This window comes from Lepidochelys kempii, chromosome 6, assembly GCF_965140265.1.
Source record: "Lepidochelys kempii isolate rLepKem1 chromosome 6, rLepKem1.hap2, whole genome shotgun sequence".
NCBI lineage: Eukaryota > Metazoa > Chordata > Testudines > Cheloniidae > Lepidochelys > Lepidochelys kempii.
The window spans coordinates 52,438,019-52,464,155 of record NC_133261.1 but is presented as its reverse complement, the minus strand read 5'-3'; the positions used below and the strand labels follow the sequence as shown (position 1 = coordinate 52,464,155).

General features: G+C 40.6%; 2 protein-coding genes across 5 annotated transcripts in view; one reads left to right on the top strand and one right to left on the bottom strand.

Annotated features, from left to right (window-relative positions):
• ELF5 (E74 like ETS transcription factor 5) overlaps positions 1-26,137 on the top strand; it is a 96,696-nt gene that overhangs the window by 2,715 nt on the left and 67,844 nt on the right. For 2 of the 3 annotated variants that reach the window (XM_073347934.1, XM_073347933.1), the window contains exon 1: positions 15,994-16,437. The exons of the other annotated variant lie outside the window; for it this stretch is intronic. In XM_073347934.1, the coding sequence (XP_073204035.1) occupies positions 16,274-16,437 (164 nt within the window). In that variant the 5' untranslated portion in view covers positions 15,994-16,273. Of the gene's footprint in view, positions 1-15,993; positions 16,438-26,137 lie in introns of those variants that run through there. 3 annotated transcript variants of the gene reach the window in all.
• Positions 1-26,137, bottom strand: part of EHF (ETS homologous factor) — a 53,465-nt gene that overhangs the window by 16,304 nt on the left and 11,024 nt on the right. For both annotated transcript variants that reach the window (XM_073347938.1, XM_073347939.1), the window contains exons 2-3: positions 19,935-20,160; positions 3,268-3,367 (exon numbers count right to left, since the gene is read on the bottom strand). In XM_073347938.1, the coding sequence (XP_073204039.1) occupies positions 3,268-3,364 (97 nt within the window). In that variant the 5' untranslated portion in view covers positions 3,365-3,367; positions 19,935-20,160. The remainder of the gene's footprint in view (positions 1-3,267; positions 3,368-19,934; positions 20,161-26,137) is intronic.

Sequence of the window (26,137 nt, the reverse complement as noted above, 5' to 3'; positions counted from 1 at the left end):
ATCTGAATTTGATGCAAGAAGGAGCAGGAAACCAAAAAGACGGCTCCAAAGAGAGGGATCATATGGCTAGAGCAATAGGAGAGGAAGATGACTTTAGCAGCAATAATTTGAATACTCGAGTGGCAAAAATCTGAGAAGCAGGGATGCCAAGTAGGTGTGGATTTCAGCAGTCAAGTTCATTAGGATATGAATAAGGTTTTAGCAGGGGAAGATGGGAGCATAAGGAAAGGCCAGATTGCTCTAGGTCAGTGGTTCCCAAACTTGTTCCGCCGCTTGTGCACAGAAAGCCCCTGGTGGGCCGGACCAGTTTGTTTACCTGCCACGTCCACAGGTTCGGCCGATCGCAGCTCCCAGTGGCCACAGTTCGCTGCTCCAGGCCAATGGGAGCTGCTGGAAGCAGCGGCCAGTACGTCCCTCGGCCCGCACCACTTCCAGCAGCTCCCATTGGCCTGGAGCAGCGAACTGCAGCCACTGGGAGCCGCGATCGGCCGAACCTGCAGACGTGGCAGGTAAACAAATTGGCCCAACCCGCGAGGGGCTTTCCCTGAACAAGCAGTGGGACAAGTTTGGGAACCACTGGTCTAGCTCATCTACAAGATATGGGCTTAATGCAGCAATTAATGGGTGAAATTCTATGCCCTGTGTTGTACCCGAGGGCAGACTTGGTGATCATAGTGATCCCTTATGACCTTGAATTCTATTAATTTGTTGTGTTTCTGTCTTTGAAAATGTGGCAGTGTCTATGTACGACATTGATACAGTATTCTCATTGCTTAACTAAATATTACTATTTATATTATTTATATTTATTTAACACCAAGAGTGTGCTAGATACTTTGCATAAATAGAGGAGATCAAGTTCCTTGCTCCAAAAAGCTTAAAATCTAAAGCTAAGATATAAGAAGCACATACTATACCTTTCTATTCGCTTTCTATAATAAGAATAAATTATATCTGGTTAAAAAATAATCCCCAAAAGAGGGGGTGTGAAATTTTGCCAGTTTCAAATTAAAAATAATAAAACTCTAATTCTGTCTGAAGGTGGGCAAAATGCTCTTTTTTTACTTTATCAGAATTTCACAGCAAAACCAGATATTTCTGATAATAGCACAGAACGGGAATCCTAACTTTAAGGCCCACAAAATGGTGGTGCAGGCCACTGATGTTTTTACATATATTTCTAAAAATTGTAATGTTGGTGAAAACACTACAAAAACAAATATATAGTCAAAAAGGGACCAGAGCAAGGCTGCTTAGCCACCTCGATGAAAAAGCTCTGTGTAGGCAAAGCAAAGCAGCACTATATAAAGATGGCTTATTAATCAGATAAGGCTTATGTGTTAGCTAGAATTATTAAATTGGCCAGAAAGTCCCACAGAGAATCCCCCTTCTCCTATCTTAATAAAGGTTCGCTCCAGCCATACTGAGCTAAACAAAGTGGAATGATGTGCCAATAGGTGATACTAAGGACAGCATATTTCAGCCCCCACATATCTCAGTCCTGGACTCTGGAGGTCATGAGAGATAAGGGGGGGAAATTGAGTGATTTTTTTTTCTAAAATTTTAAATTCAAATTTTTAAAATTTGAGATGTCATCCATATTCTAAAATTCCAGCTCTATATTTGACTGATAGGTGGGAACGCAGGGGGAATTTTCAAGCTCCTGCTCTGCAAGTCAAAAAATTGTCAAGAATCATCTTTACTGTATGAGCCTTCCATCCCAGGCACTGATACAGTATTGCCTATTCTAGCCAAAAACAAGACTATCCAACATGGTTGTGAGAAATGTTAGTAATACAATCCCCAAGTTTCCCTAGCTACCACTACCAGAGAACAAGGGGTATCTCAGGAGCAGATTGCTGTGGGTGCAGAACCATTTGCAGCTTGCAGTTGCAGGATTGTGGGGAATTAATTGCTATGTTGGGGGCTCCAGAAAGTAACAATGGGATTTAGAAGCCACTGGGCACCCTCCGAAGGCCATAAGAAACGTGGTTGGCCTGTCTCCCTGCAGGCTGCAGTCTTAGAAAGGGGGAGAGGACATTTGCAGGCCACCAGTTCTCAAACCAGAAGACTTTAAAGGTTAAAGGGGGGTTCTTGTTGAGAGAGGAGAGTGGGCATGTGGAGGGAATTGCAGAGAGGAAGATATAGGTTGACTTGGAATTTCAGACTCATGTGAATTCAAAACTGGAAGTGAATCCTGAATGATTGCAAAGGTAAAAATCTCTGAAAATAAAATCCACCAGTTTAGGCTTGCAAAATCCCATGTAAACTGAAACTAGCGCTTCTCACTCAAACATGATTTTCACCATGAATCCTAGTAGACAAAATGAAAGGCAACCCAGTGTGTTTATCAAGGGCACTATTATATATTATAAGGTATTTAGGAATCACACAGAGAAAAGAAACAGAGCTCCTTTAAGTTCTGAATGAGAGACTCTTCACTGTACATTTCGTTATAGCATTTTACAGGACTGTGATTAGTGTGTGATATAGGGTGCTTGCTTGACTTGATTTTAAGGTTTACTGCTGCTACTGTGACATTGTATTGGGTAGGGATGAAAGATCTTAAAACGTGTATCTAATATAATATATAGGTGCACAGTTCTACCACCATCCAGAATTCAGAAAATAATGGCACAGGAGGTATAGCTCTAAGTCACTGCTTAGGCTTGAACTGGGTTGGTACTGACCCAAAGCCCTCACCATAGAATGGCTGTTTGGTGGCTTATGTGAAATGGAACTGGACATCTCTGTCCATTATGAATTGAACAGGTTTCCATATCACAAAAAATCCCTATCACTATCCTCAGTGTCAGTCTGTCTTTTAGTAGTCTGAGCTGAGAAGGCAAATACTGTGCCAGAGCAGGAAAACTGAACTCCCTTCTCAAGTGGTCCCTGCAGGTCAAGGTCAAAGAATAATGTCTGAGCAGTGTGTGTGTGAAGCTTGCAATGCTGCTGCCAGTATTGTACTTCTTCTGTGAAGAGGGAACTTTGGGGCTGTCAATCCAGCACTTTTCATCAGCACTCAATTCACTTTAAGAAAAAGAACCAGTAATAAACCACAAATTATTATCATTTCTAGGCACACCGTCCTCTTGGTGAAATTCCAATAGAGTATAAAGGAGTTTGGATAGTGCAGAGGTCAAAAATCATATCTACGTATATTTAAAGGCATAATACCCCTGTCCCTGCCTCCCGCCTCCCCCCCACACACACACACACACTTCCCAAAATATAGACAATACACCATTGTTGAATTCCTCCTACCATTACATGTGGGATATCCATCTGTCCAAGAAGGCTGCTGGTGGAGTAGATTGCTGCTGGAATTGATACTCATTCTGCCAGTTCCTTCCAAAATCATGATCTGTAAGTGAATCGAACAGCTTGCTTAGCTAGTGGGGTATATGCCACAAAGCAAGTGGCAAAAAATTCCATTGAGAGTGAAGTGAGCAATTCCAAGTCCATTTGTAGAAGACACAGCCCAGCTAAGGAACTTGTTGCCACAACCCCTTTTCGGCTGCAATGAAATCTCCTTGTGGTAAACATTACCATTTTCATATGCATGAGGCAAGTTTTTACAGCCACCCATCCATAAATGAATAATCTCTGATCAGGAATGGAGTAGAATGAAAATGCACGGCTTCTGACAGAGCAATGCTGGAAGAGCTCCAAGCTTTGTGAAGTGAAATACAAAGCGGTTTCTTTTTATTTAAATGAAATTTCACAAGGTAAACTCTGACTGCTGTCATTTTTAAAAAACACCTAGTTTTCTATTTTATTTTGGACTTCAGAATAACTGATAATTTCAATCATGAATGTAACAGACTTCCAGAGACACATGCACAGAAAATCCTTCATTCATAAAGCCCTACAAGGTAATGGTATATGGATGTTTTTGTCACCGTGGCATAGGTTCTTGTCTAACCTATGTTGGTAGTGTTTTTAAGCCACTGTTATCTGACAGATGTGCAGACGATAAGATTCAGACCACAGCAAACTCAGAAGTCCAGGTTAAAAGCTCTTGAGCAATAGGTGGACACATAATAGAAATGGGAAGAGAAAGGTGCCATTATCCATGGACAGAGAGTTACTTAAAAACACCATTCTAAAATATCATTTTATTAAGGAGTCACACAGACTTTTTTTTAAAAAAAAATTAAATCTAGCCTGTAGCAGCTATACAAAACAGCGTCTTTCATGTCTGCTATAAATTTGTTGTGCAATGTTCCCTTTGTAATAACATATAAAAACATGCTATTCATTTGAACACATGGTGAATGTAAGGAAATTCCCCATTGATATGCGTTCTTAATATGGTACATTATATACCTCAGGCTGGAAGATGCAAAGCATAAAAGTTTGTTTCATAAACATATATTCTGTAATGTTTTGGAGGAGTTTTAAAGTAGCATGTTAAGGATTTATAAAGGCAGCTGATTTCTATCAAGTTAGTTAAATATATGTTAAATATGGTCTGATTTGTTATTCTAAATTGTCTTCTGATTTTAGAGCCCCATTGTCTTTTAGAACTATAACTTTAAAAGTCACATAGGCATGTGAATATGATTAAGTGCACTGCAGTTTTGCATTATAAATAATTGAAACAGGAAACTAAACATTGAAAGTCCAGTACACTGCACAGTATCTCAACTGTGGGTATATTGAATGAGATAACAATCCTTATTAAAAAATTACCAATACACATATTACAGGAGCAATAAGAACACATATATGTATAATGTACAATATTGCTGGTATTTTGTATTAAATACCAAAGCCTTAGGAAATGTAATATAGAGAACAATCCTACCCTGATAGGAGGTGGTCTAAGGCCCTTACTTGTATGAATAAGGGACTGCTGGAATGGACCCTGGATGATATAATAATTGCTTTCCATTTCTGTTTCCTATGAATCTGCAGTTCCATAACCATCCACATGTCAGACTTTATCTTGCATAAAGGGAACTTTGCATCTACAACATCTGCAGGATTTGGATAATACACTTCTAATATCACACCTCTGCCAAATAATGGAATAAATTTTGTCTAGATTTATTCCCCATGCAGCTTCACTGAAGCCAATAGGTTTATGCACGGAGTAAGTTAGGACAGGTTTTGGCCTCAGATTCTCAAGACACACCAGTGCCACATTATCTGCTACCCTGGGGGAGAAAGGTTTTCTTTTAATTAAATTGACTCTAAAATAATTTGCCACCCATGCAGTATTTCATCTTATGTAACATTGAAAATCTGGAGTTTCTTTTAAGCACTGATTGGTTTATGTAGCACATGCTATGGATTCATTTATCCATATATGCACATATCTCTGAGAGCATATTGACTGAGTAACGCCGCTGCATCGTTCTTTGTCATCTTATTTTTAATTATTTATGAAAATATTTCATAGTCATTAAACATTGTATGAGTAAAGTCTGAGTAACATCAGACCTCATTACAGCACCAAGTATTTTATGAGAGTTGAGGCAGAAGCACCAGACTTTGTGTGCAGATTAAAACGTATGCAGATTGGCAAGCATTTTGCTTTTCAAATTAACCAAACCAATATATATATACCTTCTTAAAACTATGCTTTCACAGTAGCACTGGTACAGGGTTACTTCAAACAAAACAATTGCATCATCTTTCTAACATTATCTGTGGAATACAATTATACATGGGAGAGAACATTGGAGATAGACTGGACAGGTATGGGTCTGGATTCTAACCTAATCCAAACTCTCCCAAAGCTTCTGGTATTTGGATTCAGAATATTGGTTTCACCCACAGTTGGAGGATCAGGTGCAGTCTAGAGGCCAAAGCCCAAGGACTTACTTGGTCAAAAGTCCTATTGACTTCAGTAAGTGTTTTCAACTTCAGCACTTGGTGCTAAAGTAATTAGTTTGCTAAAATCTCCTTTTCTTTCTTGACCATATGACCACTCCAAGCTGATGTTTGTAATTTAGTTTTAACCAGTCATTGCCTGACCATGGATAAGATCCAGCATTTCAGAAAAACACATTTACAAAGAACCATTGAGCCTTGTAGAGCATACCATATGCAAATTACTTCTTTATACCACAGCTGTGCTCTGAATCTGAATGACTCTGATCCCCATTTTCACATTTTGTTCCAATGAATCTGCAGATCTAGATGGTGAACTGTCCTCATAATTTTGGACCTGAATCTTTCAGGGGTGTTCATGTTTTGGTGTCATTGATAATGCTGAAAAATAGTGCGATGGGGAAGAGAGTAGCACAGTAAAAAATTGAGCAAATTTCAAATTATTCTAATCCATGTGGTGGTTCTGAAATCCTTTTGTAGGGATGGGAGGGTTGCAAAGTTGAGATAAGTCAGGGGTAAACCATGCAATTTATGTGCAAACAGCAAGTATCAGAGGGTATGAAGCCCTAAGGGGGAGGAGGCACACTGCTTTCTGTTTGTTTAACCATATGCCCTCTGCAAAAGACAAATAAAACAAAACTAAGCAAAATTAGACAGAAACTATTAAACTATGACTCTACTTGTAAGCTATTCATAGATTCTAGGGCCAGAAGGGACCATATGATCATCTAGTCTGATCTCCTGTAGAGCACAGGCCATAGAATTTCCCCCAACATATTTCCTAGAGCATAGCTTTTAGAAAAGCATCCAATCTTAATTTAAAACTTGTCAGTGATGGAGAATCCACAAAGACCCTTGGTAAATTGTTTCAATGGCTAATTAACCTCACTGTCAAAAATACATGCCTTATTTCCAGTCTGAATTTGTCTTCCTGCAACTTCCAGCCATTGGATTGGATTGTATTTTTCTCTGCTGCAAGGAAGAGCCCTTTATTTAAATGTTTGTTTCCCATGGAGGTACTTATAGACTGTAATCAAGTCACACCTTAATTGTTTATTTGTTAAACGAAATAGATTGATCTCCTCTGGTCTATCACTTTAAGGCAGGTTTTCTAATCCTTTAATCATTCTTGTGGCTCTTCTCTGAACCCGCTCCAATTTATCAACATCCTTCTTGAGTTGTGAGCACCAGAACTGGATACAGTAATCCAGCAGCGGTCACATCAATGCCAAATGCAGTAGTAAAATAACCTCTCTACTCCTACTCGAGATTCCCTGGTTTATGAATTCCAGGATTGCATTAGCTCTTTTGGCCACAGTGTTCCACTGAGAGCTCATGTTCAGCTGATTATTCACCACCTCCAAATCTTTTTCAGAGTCTCTGTTTCCCAGGATATAGTCCCACATTCTACATTATTTGTTCTCAAGTGTATACACGTTCATTTAGTCATATTAAAATGCACAAGGTTTGCTTATGCTCAGTTTACCAAGCAATCCAGATCACTCTGAGTGACCTGTCCTCTTCATTATTTACCACTTCTGCAATTTTTCTGTCATCTGCAAACTTTATCAGGGATTATTTTGTTTTCTTTCAGGTCATTGCTAAAGATGTTAAATAGGGTAGGGCCACAAATCACTCCCTACAAGACCCCACTGGAAACAGATCAGCTCAATGATGATTCCCAATTTACAGTTACATTTTCAAACCTATCATTTAGTCAGTTTTTAATCCATTTAATGTGCAACATGTTAATTTTATATCACTCTAGTTTTTTGATCAAAATGTCACGTGGCACCAAGTCAAACTCCTTACAGAAGTCTATATATATTACATCAACACTATTACTGTTATCAACCAAACTTGTAAAAAAGATATCACGTTAGTTTGACAGGTTTTATTTTCCATAAACTCATGTTGATTTGCATTACTTACATTACTCTCCTTTAGTTCATTATTAGTTGAGTCCTGTATCAGCTGCTCTATTACCTTGCCCAGGACCAATGTCAGGCTGACAATCTTATAATTACCTGGATCATCCTGTTTACCTTTTAAAACAGTCTTCTGGAACTTCCCCAGTGCTCCAAGACTCATTGAAAATCAAAATTAATGGTTAAGTGAGCTCCTTAGCCAGCTCTTTTAAAACTCTTGGTGGCAAGTTATGTGGACTAGCTGATGTAAAATGTCTAACTTTAGTAGCTTCTGTTTAACATCCATCAGAGCTACTAGTGGAATGGAAAGAATGTAATCATCATATGATGAGACTGTATTATCTTTTTTCCACCAAATATAGAACAGAAATATTATTGGTCACATCTGCCTTTTCTGCATTATTACTGATAATTCTACCATTTCCATCTAGCAATGAACCAATACCATTGTCAGGATTCTTTTTGTCCCTAATATATTTTTTAAAACTCCTTCTTATTGTCCTTAACTCTGCTGGCCACAGATTTATCCTTGTGTCCCTTATCAATTTTCTACAATTCCTAACTTCTGATTTATATTAATTACTATCCATTTCCCCTTTCTTCCATTTATTATATTTTTGTTTAATTTTTTACAACAGGTCAGTTTTTTAATGAACACAACCTTCTTCGTCAGTTGTGGAATTGTGGCTTTTTGGGTATGTAGTAAGGTGTTCTTAAATGATTCCCAATTATCATTCACATTTTTCTGTTTAAATTCTTCCTCCCAGCTGATTTGGCTCATAATTGTTTTCAGCTTTGTGAAATTAAAGCATCAAGTACATATATTACTACTCTGGACTTTATTCTGCTTGCATATTATAAATGTAATCCAGTTATAAGCACTTGTACCCTCCCTAACATAACTATTAGTTCTGTGGTCAGTTCCTCTATGTGTGTTATCATAGAATCATAGAATATCAGGGTTGGAAGGGACCTCAGGAGGTCATCTAGTCCAACCACCTGCTCAAAGCAGGACCAATCCCCAATTTTTGCCCTGATCCCTAAATGGCCCCCTCAAAGATTGAACTCACAACCCTGGGTTTAGCAGGCCAATGCTCAAACCATTGAGTTATTTTTCCCCCCCATGACAAGGTCTCATATGGTATTCCCCAGTGCTGGCTGAAACACATTTTGAGTTAGGAAATTGTCATCTATAATATTTAGACATTCCAAACTGTGCAAAGTCTAAAAGTGGCTTCCAGCCGTAGGTGCTGGAACTAGGTGTTTCAGCACCCCCTGGCTTGAAGTGGTTTCCATCATATACAGGGTTTATAGTTTGGTTCAATGGCTCTCAGCACTGTCACTATACAAATTGTTCCAGTACCTCTGCTTCCAGCTGAGACAAGCTCAGTGCAGCTCCTCCTGGTTTGGCCAAAAGGGAGAAGCCTTTCTTTTGAGATAGCTGATATACAGGGGATCAATCATTCCCCATGTTTACACTGTAACAGATATGATTGTTATAAACACAAGCAAATCACTAATAAAAAGAGTCCATCAAATTTAAAGACCTGACTCCTGTGATGCAGTGTGATACACCTAAGTGTAGGTGGTGGTTGTTTCAACATGTCCAGGTGGACTTTAAATCCTGCATGTGTCTTTTAACTAAGATGAGACTGAGTGGGAAAGTTAGGATCCTGGTCCACTTCTCCTACGTTCTAAGGTTTTGCTTTGGGTCTGTCTATCTCTACCACTGATTACGTAATCTGAAGACAAAACCATACTCCAGTCTCCTTTTTCTGAGACAACGTGAGTTTCACTTTAATAGAGCAAGGGAAAAATTACTTGATTATTTGCTCATAGTCCAATATGCTAATTTTCCTCTATCCCCTTTTCACAATCCATTCACTTCATATGAGCCAGCCTCAAAGCTCAAGATGTATATTAGTGTAGTTAGAGAGAATTTAAACACTTTTTTTGCCTAAATCAGAAGAAAATACAAGCACTGCCCTTGACAGGGATCTCTCAGAGGGTATATGTATCAGACAGTAGGATATAGCCCTAAACTTCCAAAGACAAGAGAGGGCTTGCAGTGTTGCAATATTTACCTCTACAGTCCCCCAGCAATAATGTTACCTTCCTCAGATATTCTCTTCCTCCCACCTCCACAGCTTTCTAATAACATACAAGACATTGTCATTTGTCCCACATTTGAAAGGGCTGGTGTCTTCCACTGGGAGGGAGTTCTGTGTACAGGAGCACTGTACATTAGGAGAACTTGTAGTACTCCAGCTGAAAGGGAAAGGACTAGAGCCAGTCAGGGAATGATTTTATTTCTTGTGAAAAATGTCAATGAACATTTTTTTCATTTTCACCTACATTTTTTCTTCCCCCCACCCCCAAAATGGGCACTTTTTGTGGAAACTTCCAGTTTGTCAAAAAAAAAATTCTCACAAAAAATATTCCCATGGCAAAATTTTGACCAGCACTAGAAAGGCAGGGAAAAATAACTGGAGATGAAAGCAGGACTTTCACTGGCACATATGGCTCCCATGTTGTCTCAGGAGAGAATTGATGACAATTTGGGTCAACCGTGTTCACAGAATTTTTAGTAGTTTCAGCCAGATGTATCAATCTGGTCTCAGTGATATAGAATGGGATATACAATAGGGATATACAATACAAAAACATTTTCCCCTCACCATGTTCCTTTTGCCTCTTTCTCCCACTGCAACTCCACGCCTCTCATATCTACCTGGAGTATCCTCCTCCTCCTGTGAACTTAGTCACCTTCCCCCTCTCCTTCAAACCCCTCTTGAACACTCTCTCTCTTTCACTTACCCTTCTGCCACTGATTTACACTCAGGTTCAGCTACTCCCTTGCTAACAATGTAAAATAACTAAAACAAAGATGAGCAAAAAAGTCCCCTAAACCACCCTAGAAACATGACAGGCCACGTGTCTGTAATTAGGTAGAAAAGAGCAAGCTAACAAAAATCTACAATCATGTTCTAAATCTTCTCTGCTTTCTTCTCGTTATATCTTTCTGCTCTCTGTGATTTTGATGATTGTGTCATTGTATTGTCTTTTAAAGTGTAAGTCCCCCAAAATAAAATGAGGGTGGGTTATTTTGTTTTGTTTTACAAGTCTCCCTTTCTGTAAGAACTTCTGCTTGGAGGTTTCTCCTTTGCTGGGTTCATTTTAGACAGAATGAGGAAAAGGAAGAAAGTTCACTTTCTCTTCCCTTTACAGAGCGGAATGGTTGCTATTGGTGGGAAGAATCTTATTCATCATGTAAAAAGATTTAATCTCAGAGCCTTGCACACTCCCAAATTTTGGGAAGCAGGTCAAAATCTCCAAATCTGGATCTGGAGCTAAATATTGAAAATAGCTCGTATGTTTATACTAGGCAGCTCTGGCCCCAGCAGCAGCTCAACTCCCAGCCCCACCCACCATCCCCAGCCACAGTTCTGGCGCTAGCCATGGCTCTGCTCCCAGCCCTCAGCCCCAGCTCCGCTCCTGGCCCCACCCCTGGCTCCAGCTCCCAGCCCCAGCTCCTGACCGTGGCTTCCAGCTCTGGCCCCAGCCCAGCCCTGGCCCTAGCCCAGCTGTGCCCTCATTCCCTCTCTGCCCCCCAGGCAGTTCTAGTCCCAGCTCCTCCCCCATCCCCAGTTCTGTCCCCAGCTCCGCCTTCAGCCCAAGCTCCTCTGCTAAGCCAAGTGCAATAATTGGAGTGGGCGGGGGACAGGGACAGACAGATTCCTTTACTGGCAAAGGGGGGTGTGGCAGGACAAGTTTTGGCACCACTGTTCCAGAAGCTGCCAGAAACCAGCCAGAGCTGCAGTATGTATGTAGGTAGGTCTGGCATGTTTATATATCTTTAGTAAGCATGGCTGTTCGGGACTCAGCTGTGCTCCTGTGGTTTCCTCATGGTATTTTTCCAGTGTAAAGAGCAAAAAGACACAACACAAGGAAGTGGCAGGAGCATAGCCCTGGCATCCCACATTCTGGCTGCAAAGAAGTGTATGCTTCCCCCTCTCATGGGGTGCAACAGCAGCTGCATTCACCCAGTGTGGCAGACCACTCCAGGAGGCATGGTGCCTTCCTGAGCCACAATGTCGTGGTGCTCCCCTGAGGCAGCGCAGCAGTGTATCTGCTTAATGCAGGTCTGTAGCTTAATGCCCCAACAAAGCTCATTAATGCGCCTGCATCAGTCAAGCCCAGCCAGAAACACATTCACCAAGGCTCATTAAAGAGTCTGGCTCTGTGGTTCCTTCTGAGGATAAGGAAAGGGGGACCAGTGAGCAAGAGCAGCTCTCCACCTTCTGCAAAAAAGCAGAGGGCAGCTTCCTCTCTCCATCCTCCCATCCCCCTGCCAGCCCTGGCTTTGAGGAACAGTGCTCCTACACAGCCCCTCTCCTCCTCTTCAGCTGGTGCTATGAGTGCTCCCCATCCTGTTTCCATTTATTTCTCTACTGGCTGAATTAAACAGTACAATGAAGTGTTTATGTGACAGAGGGCTGGAAGCAGGTTGTTGAGGTAAAGCCCACCATAAATAGAGCCGTTAATTCAGTTGCTGGCATGGCTTTCTGTTATCTTCACTATACCTCCCAGAGGGTATTAGCCCTACCCTTTCATTTGAGTTGGCAGCAGAGTTATTTTTTTGCACCTGCTGCTCTACTCCGATAACACTACAGGTCAGCTTTGATTTGTTGGAATATAAACAAAAGAGCAAAGCAAGGCATCTGCCTCAACAGCCTGGGCCGGTTTGATGATAGAGCTTTTCCTATTACTTTTCATATAAATGTATGCTTTCAGTTCTGGAATGAATCCCTGCTGCTTCATAATAGGCCTTGGCTACAGAATAACCCAGCTTCAAGAGAAGGAGTGCCATAATCAAATATTTGGCCCTGTACTTTTCCCTCAGCCAAAACACATGAAAGGTAAAATGAGCCAAAATGGACTTAAAAGTGACTGGAAAAGGAAACTGATTGAGTGTGCGCCCTTTTCTTTCTTCTTTATAATGGATGAAGACCTGAAATTTTGGGGGATTTGTTTTCAAAAGAGGAGGGCTCTTTTCATCATGCTTCCAACATTAGAAAATCAGCCTAGGATTCTCAAATGAGCCCAAGAGAGTTAGACAACCAATTTCCATTGAAATTCACTGTCATTTGGATGCCTAAATCCTTTAGGTTCCTTTTGAAAATCTGACCCTCAGTTCCCATCCAGACTCTATGATGACTGGAGAACAAGTGAAATGGTGACATCCCAAGAGCATGAACATTGAGCTACTAAGAGATAAGGGATGTTTTAGAATAATATTCCATAACTACATGAAGCACTTTACCAAAGAAGGTAACTATCATTAGTTCAATATTACAAATGGTGAAGCGGAAGCATAGAGGTAAAGTGCCTTGCTTAAAGTTACACAGGAGCTCATTGGCAGATCTTACAGAACTCAGATCTCATGGCTCCCATTCCAATGCCATAATCACTGCACTAAATTTATGGTATGGAAGTGAGTTAGGAAGATTATGCTTTATCTAGCAAGCTTAACTGAAATTACAGTAGGGAGGGATGGAATGTTCTCTACACAAGAGACCAGTTCAGACTGGCTTTCACACCATTCCACCCCTCAAAGCCATCATACGCCTAGCAGGGTACTGAATGATAACACACTCAACCAATCAAACTCATGGTAAAAGTATTGCATCATCAGAACAAGCTGCCATTGACCTATCAGTGATCCTGAAAACAGGCAGCCATTACCTAGAAAATCCAGAGAACTGATTTACCCTCACTGTGCTGTCACATTTACAGTGATACCTGTTTCCTAACATGAGGTGTTCCAATAAAATGTCTTCTTGAGTTATACTATAGTAAAGCTGTGTGTTGTAGAAATAGGCACAGTGACTATATAAATCCTTTTCAACCGGGAAGCTGGGTCCAGAACCAATGTCTTGCAGCACCTAAGTAGAGTAATCTTCCTACTGCTCGTGGAAGTCGTAAGAGTTCCTATATCCATTTTCCATTAGTTCCTATATCCATTCTTCCATGAGTCATACATACCAGTGCAGTACATTGCAAAATGACTAGCTAAGCACTTTTTCAGGGACTCATAATGAATGATTCAATCAGATCAGCAAAATAAAACGGGTCCAGTCCAAAAACAAAAAAGCTAGAAGTCACTAAGTTAAGGATGAATGGTGTCTGTCTTCATTCTGGACATCCTGGTTGTGGTCAGTTTTTTAATGATAAATCATTTATCTAGAGACCAGACCCATCATTCATTCAGACTTTCACAACCATTTTGCTTTTGTGCAATAGGAGTTTGGTGGGAATTTTCAGTACTAAAGGTTATATTTTTATTTGATGTCTTGCAAATGTTATGGGTAGTATCGTTGCAGGGTATGGGTCTTGCAAACAGTAATCTCTCTGCAAAAGATGAAAATATCCCAATAGTATGTCCCAGTACCTGACATACCAGTGAGGCTCCTTCACAGTCATTCCAATCTATTGGTCAATTGCAGAAACAGATATCCTTTGATAGTACATCACAGAGACACAAAAGACAGGCTCCTTTCATACTGGTGTGTAATAATAATTATGTGTTTTGGTAAAAATCATTAGGACAATTTGGGAGGGATAAATATATCATGCATCTAGTCACTGATTTTCTAACTACAACATCTTGGCCAATTTTACATGGCTTTGTTAAATAGGAAAGTAATTATACAGTGATATAAATAATCACTTATTGAATGTCAAGTGCAGAGAAGTGTAGGGCAATATCTAAAACAGAAAATGATTATTTTTGTTGTTCTCACTCTACAAAAGAGGACTTTTCATATAGCTTATGAATCTTTACAAACGTTTCTAGGCTCTGAGCCTTTTCTGATGGCATCTGAGCTGATTATTACAGCAAACAGCTCAGGAGTGATGATACAGCACTGTCTGTATCTTCTTCATAGTGGGCAGGGACTTTACATTTCTTTTGTGGATTTATAGCTATTAGGAAAGGTTCTCTTTCCATTGCTGCATGGTAATACTGTTTTACTGCCCTGGGTAATATTGATTTGAATATTGTCGTTAATAGTGATTGCATGGTACCCTATAGTATGTTATTCCAGAGGTTCTACTGGGATCTGCACAGTCCATTCCACTGGGCCATCAGAAAAACACACAGTGAATGCCATCTGGAATGTTGGGGGAATTTGCTTGGGGGCTCATGATGTAATCTCTTTCTCATGGAATGACTCACAATGGGGAAAAGTTGCAGAACCATTGGTTTATTCCATTGACTAATTAACCCTATTGTTGCAAACTGTTTCCTGTTGATTTATAGGGACAGACCTTTCAGTAGTCACAAGTCCAAACTCCCCAAAGTTTTAAAGAGACAAGGTAGGTGAGGTAATTATATTGTATTGGACCTACTTCTGTTGGGGGGAAGATAAAAGCTTTTGAGCTACACAGAGCTCTTCAGGGACTATCATGACTATACCACTACTGCAAAGCAATGTTTAAGGGTATTCAGATCATTGCATTTCGTACAGGGCTCATCCCTAATAAGGCTCAATTCAACTCCCATGAAAGTAAATTGAGGGACTCCCACTGACTTCAATGGAAGTTGAATTAGCCCTTAACCAATTCCCTTTTTTAGTTTTGGGCCTTTCTTCTTCTTGTCCCTATGCCACTACCACCAAAATATTTATTTACTAAATCTTTATAGGCATTCATGTACTTATCACTAGAGCTGTGCAAATAACTCCATTCTGAAAAAGTCAAAACAAAAATTAGTGACCCAAAAGTCAAAAATAAAATCGTTTCATTTTCCAAGTTTCAAAAAAGTTTTTAATCTTTTTAAGTAAATTGAAATATATTTCAAAACAAAGAGTCATTTGAAATGTAAAAAATGAAGCATTTAATTTCCAAAATGTCAGAACAAAATGTTTTTTTTTTCTGGGGATTTTTTTTTAACCCAAACAATTTGGCAAATTCAACATGAATTCACACAGTGTCTACCCACGTCTGCATTTTTTAGACAACAAAAGTTCTCCCAGCTACTTGTCACAACTCCACTCATTGACATCTTGATGTCCTCAAACAACTGAGATTAATAGAAACTGGATCAGGTCCTTGGTATATGCAGGCTGCCAGGTCAGTTCACAGGCTTAACTCAGAGACAAGAAGAAAGAGGAACATACTTTTGGTGTTACTGTTTTTTGAGAGTTCTTAAGCTCCAGGATCACTGAGCAGTTAAAAGCATTGGGCTTTGCCACTGGTGCTATTAGCCTTCTACTCTGCTAACAGTAGGTTTACAAATAATACTGCACTGTCTTTAAAATTAGTAACAAAATCCAATACATTTTTTTGTCCCAAAGTTCTGTTACTGGACCCAGATTTAATTTTACAGCAGTATTGCAAGCTGCACAGGTATTAAAGTCACTAATACTTCATTTTAGCACCAAGTACATCTTAACATAATATGTCCCGACCTTCTTTTCAGCAAACCATTTATAAAATTCATGATTGAAAATTCTGCCTGTGATTCCTTTCCTTGTATGCTCTTCTCACCAACAACTGAAAATCTAATCCTCAACTGTATGCAGCATGAAGAGAAGTTGAGCAATGCAAGATCTGAGGGAATCACACTGAGGGGAATCACGTTGTTATCATCAGAAATACATTGGTTAGTGGTCAGCTGTTTAATTACATCTCAGTCTTGGCACATTGACCAATATTAAGTCAGCCAGTTGTGTTCTGTGCCACCCACCTTCCAAACCAAGGCACATCAGAGACTATGTAGCATTGTGTGTAACCAGCATGATTCAAAAAGACCACATTCCACTTCAATTTCTTCAGGAGCTCAAGCACCAATTAGATCTGTCTGAGGCCCTAAACATCACAATGATCAGGATCATCAGCAGAAAAATTGAATGCATCAATATAATTTGTGGCTCTTACCTTGGTCTGGATATTTTAATAGGGAGAGCATGAAGATGCATGGTGAATGTAAAGAACTGAGTCTGGAAGAGTTTCCATGATCAGACTCATATATGTGTACAGGATGTGTGCAATGTTAATATCTCCACTGTCTTGAAAGACTTCCTTCAGATATTGCCAGTAGTCCTCGGCTTTGAGATTAACGACTTGATGCTCACTTCTGCATGACAAGTGTGATTTTAGGGGGGAAAACCCACCTAATTTATGTTACGTTCTTTATTTTGTGTCCTCATAGTTTTGACTGTATAATTTGAAATGGGATGGGGTAACATACTCTAGCAAACAATTCTGCCTGAGCAGGAGATAGAATGGATCACCTAAAATGACAGAGCTTTTCTGTCTCTAATCGCTGTTAATCTATGATTTTGGATGTTTTGTTTTTACTATTTTATCTCCATCCTAAATTCCTCTTCCTATATCACCAGACACAATGAGTACCAGTGTTTAGATGAGTATTCATTGGGAATGAAAGCAGCTGAAAGAGGCTCTACAGTTAACTGAACAATTTTAGAGCTGAATTTGTCATCTCACAGTTCTCCGCTAATTCCTATATCTAATTATCTGTCCATAAGAGCATAAGAACTACAATGCTAGGTCAGACCATGGTCCATCTTGTCCAGTATCCTGTTTCTGATAGTGGCCCATACCAGAGCTTCAGAATGTGTGTATAGAACAGGATAATTATGGAGCGATCCACTCATCTTCCACTCCTGGCATCCATAAATCATAATTTTAGGATCTTCATGAGCATGGGGTTCTATCCCTGACCACCGTGGCTAGTAGACATTGATGGACCTATCCTCTATGAACTTCTCCCATTCTTTTTTCAACCCAGTTTTACTTTTGGCCATCACAACATCATATGACAATGAGTTCCACAGGTTAGTTGCATGTTGTATGAAAAAGTACATCCTCTTGTTTGTACTAAACCTACTGCCTATTAATTTTGTCAGGTGACACCTGTTGTTTTTTTATTGTGTGAAAAGGTAAATAACATTTCTCTATTCACTTTTTCCATACCATTCATGATTTTATAGACCTATATCATATCCCCCTTAGTCGTCTCTTTTCTAAAATGAACAGCCCTAATCTTTTTAGTCTCTCCTTGTATGAGAGCATTTCCTTACCCTTGATTATCTTTGTTGCCCTTCTCTGAATCTTTTTAAAGTTCCACTATATCCTTTTTGAGGTGGGGTGACCAGAACTGGACACAGAACTTTCTTTTCACTCATAAAAACTCAGTGATGAGAAAATATCTGATGTTACAATAATGTCCTAATTGACTGGGATGGCACCAGATTGTTCCTACACAGTGGTAAACTATTATTTCCAGTGCTCACTGGACCATGTTCTATTACAAGATCCCACCACAACTGGAATAATATGAACTCTTGCCACCCTCTAACTAGCTGTGAAATGCTGTTTCTCTCTCAAAGCTTTTTAACACTGACAAGGGCTGAGTCACAACTGCCTACTTTGTCATGATGTCCCAATGTGGGAAAAATAAAGGATTAGTCTGCTCTGCTACAGCCTATTGAAACTCTAGGCTGAAATTGACATTTTATGGTGAGATTTGTTGCTTAACATCTTTGTCATATTTGTCTGAAGACTTTAATTGCAACTGTTTTCTTTGGCTGTCAGACTTATTTTAACAATAGGTCTTTTCTGTTCTCCAACTCTGGTAACTATAAAATGCAAAGTTTACATCAGAAAACTGACTTAAACTGCTACCAGCAAATTACCAACGAAAAGCACTCAGAACAGATCCATTGTCCCACCAGGACTATTCACAGATTAAAAGAAATATTGCTAGAAGATAGACACACTGAAGATAAGCACATATACCGAAAGCTAGAACAATAAGTATTAAGTAAACCAGTTTTACTTTATAGTTGGCTATGGTATAGCTCTTATCATTATGAACTGGTTTCTGTTTTCCAAAGCCTATGAACAAAACGAAGAAGCTGGATGCACTTTAAACTTAGATGGAAAGACAACGTGATATGTCTTTTTTAGGTAAAATAATTCAAACATATGGCATAGACACAAGCAAATATATATACATATATATCCAGGAGGTCTACAAATAATATTTTAAATCTCTCAAGCAGTGAAATACTAGTAAATGTATTACTGCCACTTTATACTTTCAGTGTATTTCCTGATCAGCCCTGCTGTAAAAATCAGTGCAATCTCTTCTACTAAAATATTACAACAAGACTTTAGTAGATACTGTTATTTGGAATGGGCTAAACCTTAAAGACCATACACTGTATTTATTCAAGTAAAACTACCATTGAAGTCAATGGGAATACAACAGGCAAAACTCTGAGAGACGAATTCTTAAAGCTTTTACTGAGATTTTATTCAGTCCTTACTCACACAGAACATGCATTGACTCTACAGTGAAGAGTTTTAACTGGGAAGGGGCTAAGGACTTTAGGATACAGCCCCAACTGAAACCAGTGGGAGTTTTAGTTGAGCAAGGATTGAGCAAAAAGTAAGCCAGGTAGGATTTTCTATCATCCTCATAATTATCACCATCACTACTACAAAACCAGCAAGATCATTTTATCTGTATAGTGCCCACACATGCTGCGACACTAAGGAGACTCCATGCCAATTTCACCATCAATTTTAAAGGTCTGCTTCCACTACCCTTGCTCACATTGAATGGTACTTTATTAAATAACTAGCCCCAGTGATTTGACTGCAGTTACTCAGGGGATAAAAGTATTATTAATGTCAGTAAAGGTGACACAATTGGGCCCCAAAACATCATTAAATACATTATTATAAAAACCACGCTCATAAAACTAAGGGGCAGTTGCTGACCACCTTACTCGCCATGAGTATAGAACTTTACTCGCATGAGTAGCCCCATTGAAATCAATGGGACTATTCAAAGTTAGTAAGGCTGGCTGATTTGTCCCTAAGGAAATACAAATAGTAGGAGCGTGTTCTTAAACACAAGCAAGGGCAGGACGCAGATTCAAACCAGGAGAGTAAAAGCGTTTATTATTTTAATGCTCAAAAACTTTTGATTAAAAGAGGTTAGTTGCAGTTTCAAAGTGGGGGGAAAGGGGCTGAGATGGGTGTTGAGTGGGAGTGATTCCAGTGCACACTTCTGCACTCTTTTATCTTCAGTGGTGTTCGTTTAAAAGGAAGTTAAATAAAACTTACCTCATTTAGCTGCTGATTCTGAAGGGGAAATCCTTTAGCAGAGGCAATGAGAAGGCTGTCTAGAAAATGGCAGGTGTTAAGTAAACACAGGTGCTAGGTTAGCACTTCAAAAGCCTCACACGAGTGATGATAAATGAATGTGATATTAATTTTAAAACATTTTGCAGAACATTTAATCAGCCAATGGGGGAATTCCTTACGTCGTTTCCTGTTCTTTTGATTGGGTCTGCAGCAATAAAAAGAGAGAGAGCGAGAGAAAAAAAAGAAACACTGCAAACATTTGCATACAGCCAACTCACACCTTAGTGTTCAAACAAAACAGGTCTAACCAGGTTACACATGTATGTCAAGAACAAAAAAGAAACCAGTCAATGGACGAGGTCTTGATTGCTCTGTAGTTGTTTTTTAAAGACCGTCCTGCCTCCTCCTTTTTTATTTGTTTGTTTGGTTGGTTGGTTTTTACAAAAGGTTATTTCAGGTAAATAGGCAGCTTATAATTAGAACAAGGAGAAGTAAAATGTAAGAATGTCCAGAACTTAGGACATTTAAAATTAGACTGGAAATAACACTAGAAAATGTACTGTGAGGAACAATCGTACATTAGCAGGGAGATAGACTGGATGATCCAATGTCATTCTCCCTTCACTTATACCTGTGGGCTTCCATTTAACTTAACAGGGCTTCACAAGCATGAGGGAGAATTGAGTGCATTACTTCATTTTCACCTCTAACTTTTGTAAATATCTGAGTGAAGGAAAAGATAATGAGAAAAATCTCTTTTGGGACAAGGACATGCTCATATGTGCAGGAGGATGAACATGCATATGTATGTGCAACAGGGCAAAGGTGGGAGAAGGTGGACTTAGGACTGAGCGTTGCAGTACTGAACTTTTAGGTGCCCTGCTGCCTACTGGAATTCACAACCCTGAGTTAGGTGCCAAGGCTCACTGTCCAATGCATGGGGAGAATTAAGCCTAAAATAGGGATTCACCAAAGCCAGGGAGCTGCCTAAGATGGACAGTGGCAAATGCTGAGGAGAAGAATGGGGCCTAAGTCCTACCTTCAAAAGGCATTAGGCACCTTACTCTGGGCCAAAGGCAGACTTCTCACACACACACACACACACACACTTGGATTTCACCTAAGCCAGGTCAGCCCTTTTTCAAGAAAAACAAGGGGGGGAGGAAGAGCCCCCCCCTTATTTCAAATATGCCACTGGTTAGATCCTTAACCCAGGATGGGGGAGATGTGGGATCAAATCCCCACCCTACCTGATGTAGGGCAGGGACTTGAACCCAGCTCTCCTAACTCCCTGCTGAGAGCCCTAACCACTGGGCTATGGGATATTCTAGGGTGTATATCTCTTAATCTCTCTTGTTGAAGCTGAAATACATTGGTGCAAGCAGTTTCTTCTTTATGACAAGTTACGAAAGAGCAGTAGTAGATACCGGTAATGAGGAGGGGTGAGACTAGTCTGTATGTTTCTCCTCCAGGGATTACTGCTAATGGTGGAAGGGTGTCTCAGCCCTATACCAGATGTTTGCTTACCTCCAGCCTGGTAGCCCCAGGCCAGTAAGACTTCTGGTGGCCGGCACCTGAACTGTTCTCTAGAGTCAGGGGACGAGTGATAGGAGCAGAGTCAGACAAAAAGCAGTTGCCTGCACAGCCAAAGAAATCCCATACCATAAAAGTAGCAACAATGAACGTATACAGTCTGACCGGGAAAGGCGTGGAAGTAGCTGATATGACAGTAAGGAGAGGTAGTTATGTTTTGTGCCCACAGGAACATGATAGACTGGGAACACAGCCAAGGAGTTGGTCTTAAATTGTAAACTCTTCTACATGGGTGACAAAAGGAACCATAATGGAGTCAGAGTAGTAGTAAGAGGAGAGTTGAAGAAGATGGTGACTGAACTTTTTAGACTAAGTGACAGACTGATGGCTGTATGAGTCCAAGTTAAAGAGTGTGCCCTGTTTGTGATATCAGCCTATGCACTTCAGCAAGGATGCAACAAAAGTAAAGGAGAGTTTCCAACTTGTGGGCATTAGCGGATACAGCAGCATCAGAGGCGCTGCTTTTGGTGCTGGGTGGTATGAATGAACACACAAGCAAGAAAAGAAGGGGGTATGACAGATGCTTAGGAAATTTCACCTTAGGCACCATGAAAGAAGAAGGGAAAGTGTTACTAGACAAGTGTGTTGCCCATCAATAGGTGATAGCCGATATAGGGTCCCAAAAGCAAAATAGCTGGAGAGCTAGGACTAGCCAACCCTGCTTGCAGAATGAGCTCCCACAGACTCAGGTGACTCCAGTATAAAAGCAGCAGGAAGCTGCAGGGAAGGGGGAAAATTATATTTTAAAACTTTAAAAAGTCTAGAGAAGTGTGGCTACACCTGCAGATATTAAGAAGGCTCCTGTAGAGCCTGAGTGGGGGAAGGCACCAGCAGAGAGGCCAGCGGAAAATGCCAAACTCCAGGAGGGAGGTGCTGGGGACACAACGACAGAGCCCCAGGGAGGAGAGGCTGTGCCCAGCAGAAACTGAGGTGAGGACTGTGTCAGTTTGTGTTCTATTTTGAAAGACTTTGTGTTATTTTCTATTAACAGTAGAGACACACTGAAATTGGGTTGGGGTCTGGATGGCCACTGGACATGAGGACTGGACAAACTGGACCCCCAAATGGGGAATGTTTAATTACCTTTGGACTGTGGAGTTTGGTTAAGAAGCACTGAAAAGGGGAAAACAGAGGCAGGAGACTGCAGTGGCACCATTGGCCAGAAGGGGGTGTTTTGGAGGCAGTAGGTGGCAGCCCTATTACAATCAGGAATGCGGTCATGTACATCAATGGTGGAAACATATGCCAGACTGATCTTGGTGAGGAAATCTCAGTGGACTTATGAACTGCAAAGAGATACCAAGAGAGACGTTAGTGCTGCAGCACAAGCTTCTTGTGGCAAAAGCTGCAGTAAAGCATTGGACAAGGAGGGAAATAAGTTAGAAAGAAACAAGATTGAAGTACAGGAAGTTAAGGGGAAGTGTGGCAGAGAAGTTTATGCAGGCAGTCCAGGATAGGCATCCGGAAACAGATTTGGCACCAGCTGAAGAGGAGTGAAACCATCTTAAAGAAACATGGATTGCAGTGATGGAAGAGTTCTGTGGGGAAACCAAACGAAACAGGGGAGTGGTGGTGGATCAATGAAGTGCAGGTAGTAATCTGAAACAAATAAATGGCGTGTAAAAGAAATGAACCCATGGAGTGCAAATGAAAGCAAATACAAAGATACAAAGAAGCAGTGAAGAAGGCCAAAGAGAGTGTCCTAGACAGCCTGTACACCAAGCTTGTCAGCTACCCACAGGTGGCTGGCAAAAAGATCTATAGCATTGCAAAAATGAGACGCAAATGAGGGTGGTATTACAGCACCATTTGTAAAGGATGAGCAGGGAAGACTTCTAGTAACACCAGAACAAGTGAAGTAGAGGCGGAAACAATATTTTGAGAGTCTTTTAAATGAGGCTGTGATGGGATCCTTGGGGTACAGTCTGGAACAGTGTGGGACCACTGAGCTCCTTTAGCTCAGGCTGGAGAGTTATCTCACACAATGCTGTGCCAGTGACAAGCAGCAAAACCCCTCCAGGTGCTGTGATCACTCAGTCATCAACATGTGGAGCCACACCCCCAGCTAAATTGCATGAATGCTCCCTGAGCCACTCATGAATCACACAGAGAAAGGCACCAGCCAATCACCCCAGCCTTGCATCCCAGAAATATACCATCTTACACTGCTGAAGACTCCCTTGGACGGTACAAGTTCATTAATTAGTTCACCACTTCTTAACAGGAAAGTGAACATGGACCAGTCTTTGTAATCCGAGCTGAGATTCCCCAAGCACTTCAACAAAACCCACATTGTTTCAGGTAAAATATAAAACAGATTTATTAACTAAAGATAGATTTTAAGTGATTATAAGATGCAGACATAGAGATCAGAGTTGGTCACCTAAGAAGTAAAAATAGAAATGCAGTCCAAATTCTAACTTTAACAGACTAAGTTTGAATCAAGCAGTCTCTCACACTAGCAAACATTATAGGCAGTTTACAGTTCCTCAATACACAGACTGGATTCCCTTTCAGTCTGGCACCAATCTCCCTAGTTCAAAGTCTTTGTCTTCCAGACTGTCTTCCAGGTTTGAGATTGGGAGAAGGCCAAGCGATGATGTCACTGCCCCTCTTTTATACTTTCTTTCAGCTGCTAGAAAGATCCTTGCTGTGACATGGGGGTCAGGCAGTCTTCATTGGTCAGACAGTCCCCACTGCATATGTGCCCTCTCCAAAATGCATCTCAGAGAGTGGATTCTCCTTGATGGGCCATTAACACCTGTCTAGCCAGTGAAAGCTGCTCCTTGTTACAACTGAAAGGCTGCCTGTGGGTGTTTCCCAGCCTCACAACATATTTCGGTAACACCTATAGCAGTACTTCAAAACTTCACATACAACGATAGCACCTACAATCCAACAGGATATTAAGGTTCAACAGATCAAGTCTTTTTAAAATGATTCCTCACAAAGCGTATTTTGTACAAAATGTATCATAATCATATAACAGTGGTGAATATGGGAGTTCCAGGGTGCTACTTTGAGGTACAGAGTGTCACAGAGGCAAGCCCCTTTTTGGCAGAGTTGCCAACATGTGATCCTAATGTTGTTCCTGAGTCTGACATTATGGAGGAAGAGGTGAGAAATGCAGTCCATATAATGAAGAATGGTAAAGCAGCAGGACATGACAAAGTGATGGTGGATCTGGTGAAGTCCTGGGTGAGAAAGGCATAAAATGGATGAGACAAGAGAATTCCCAAAGATTGGCGCAAGTATCTCTTGCTCTTCATACAGGAGAAGGGAATTATCTATGAATGTGGAAATTATCAAGAGATAAAGTTACTGTCACATGGGATGAAGATACTGGAATGCATCTTGGATGCTAACATTAGGAGAATGGTGGAATTCCTCCTTGAACAAGAACAGTTCAGCTTTAGGGAAGGATGAGGTACCACAGATGCCATGTTTGTAATTTGGCAAGTGATAGAGAAGCAGCTAGAGTACCAACAGGATAGCTTCTGGGCTTTTATAAAATGGACAGACGGTTGCTCACGCCAGTGCTAATGAAATATGGAGTGTCTAAGGATGTAATAACTATGGGGAATTACATAGATCACCCAAAACAATGATTCAAACAATATTTTGGAATGTCAAGCCCCTTTGACGTGAAAGTTGGATTGCAGAGGGGTTGGCCCTCAGTCTGCAGCTGTTTATCATATCAATGGACTATATCAGCAAGAAGAACCCAATGGGAAAAGGTGAGAAGCTGTTACAAAAGAAGACCTAAAGGAAATAGTAAGCTGGTGGTATGGCCAGCTAAGCAGGCATGAGAGGAAAATGAGGATGACTAAGATTGAGGTCATATTGGTCAATAGAGCTGCTGCAGGGAAACTGAACAGAGATTAATGGAGCACAACTGAACCAGAATGACCAGTTCAATTACCTTGATTGCTAGGCTATGGAAGATGGCGAGCTTGGACGTGAGATATAGTCTAGACTGGAGAAATGCTAGAAGAGTGTGGAGTTACATCTCAATATGTGTCTGACAGATATATGCCACTGAGACTGAAAGTCCAACAGTAATGCGTCCCCAATACTGTGTAGTGCAGAAGCATGGGCGGTAAAGAGATGGCAGATTCAATGCCTACCGGTGTTCAAGACAAGATGTCTTCAAGCAATAAAAAGAGTTATACAAAGGGATAGATTTAGAAAAGAAAGCACTAGGATAGATGTCAAAGTCCGTGATATGGCTGACAAAATCATAGGTTCAGAGACATGCAGAGGAAGAATGAAGAACACTTGGTGAAGATAGCGTCACAGGAGAAGCTGGTAGGAAAGAGAGCCCAACAAAAGCCAGGAAAGCGATCTATGAATTGCACAAAAGATGAGGGTAAGCAGGTGAACCTTAATGCCCCCTCAGGCAGATGAAGATGCCAGATGCTTGCACAAGGACCTGACACCAAATGATGGGATAAGAGGAAGAAGAAAGCTTGAGCCAAGCTAGTGTGGTCTGTCTACCCAGGCAGGGAGGCTCATTTCCAGCTGCAGTGCAGATAAACCTAAGATGGCCTCTGTGCATGCCTATCTGATCAGGCCCCACAGACAAAATT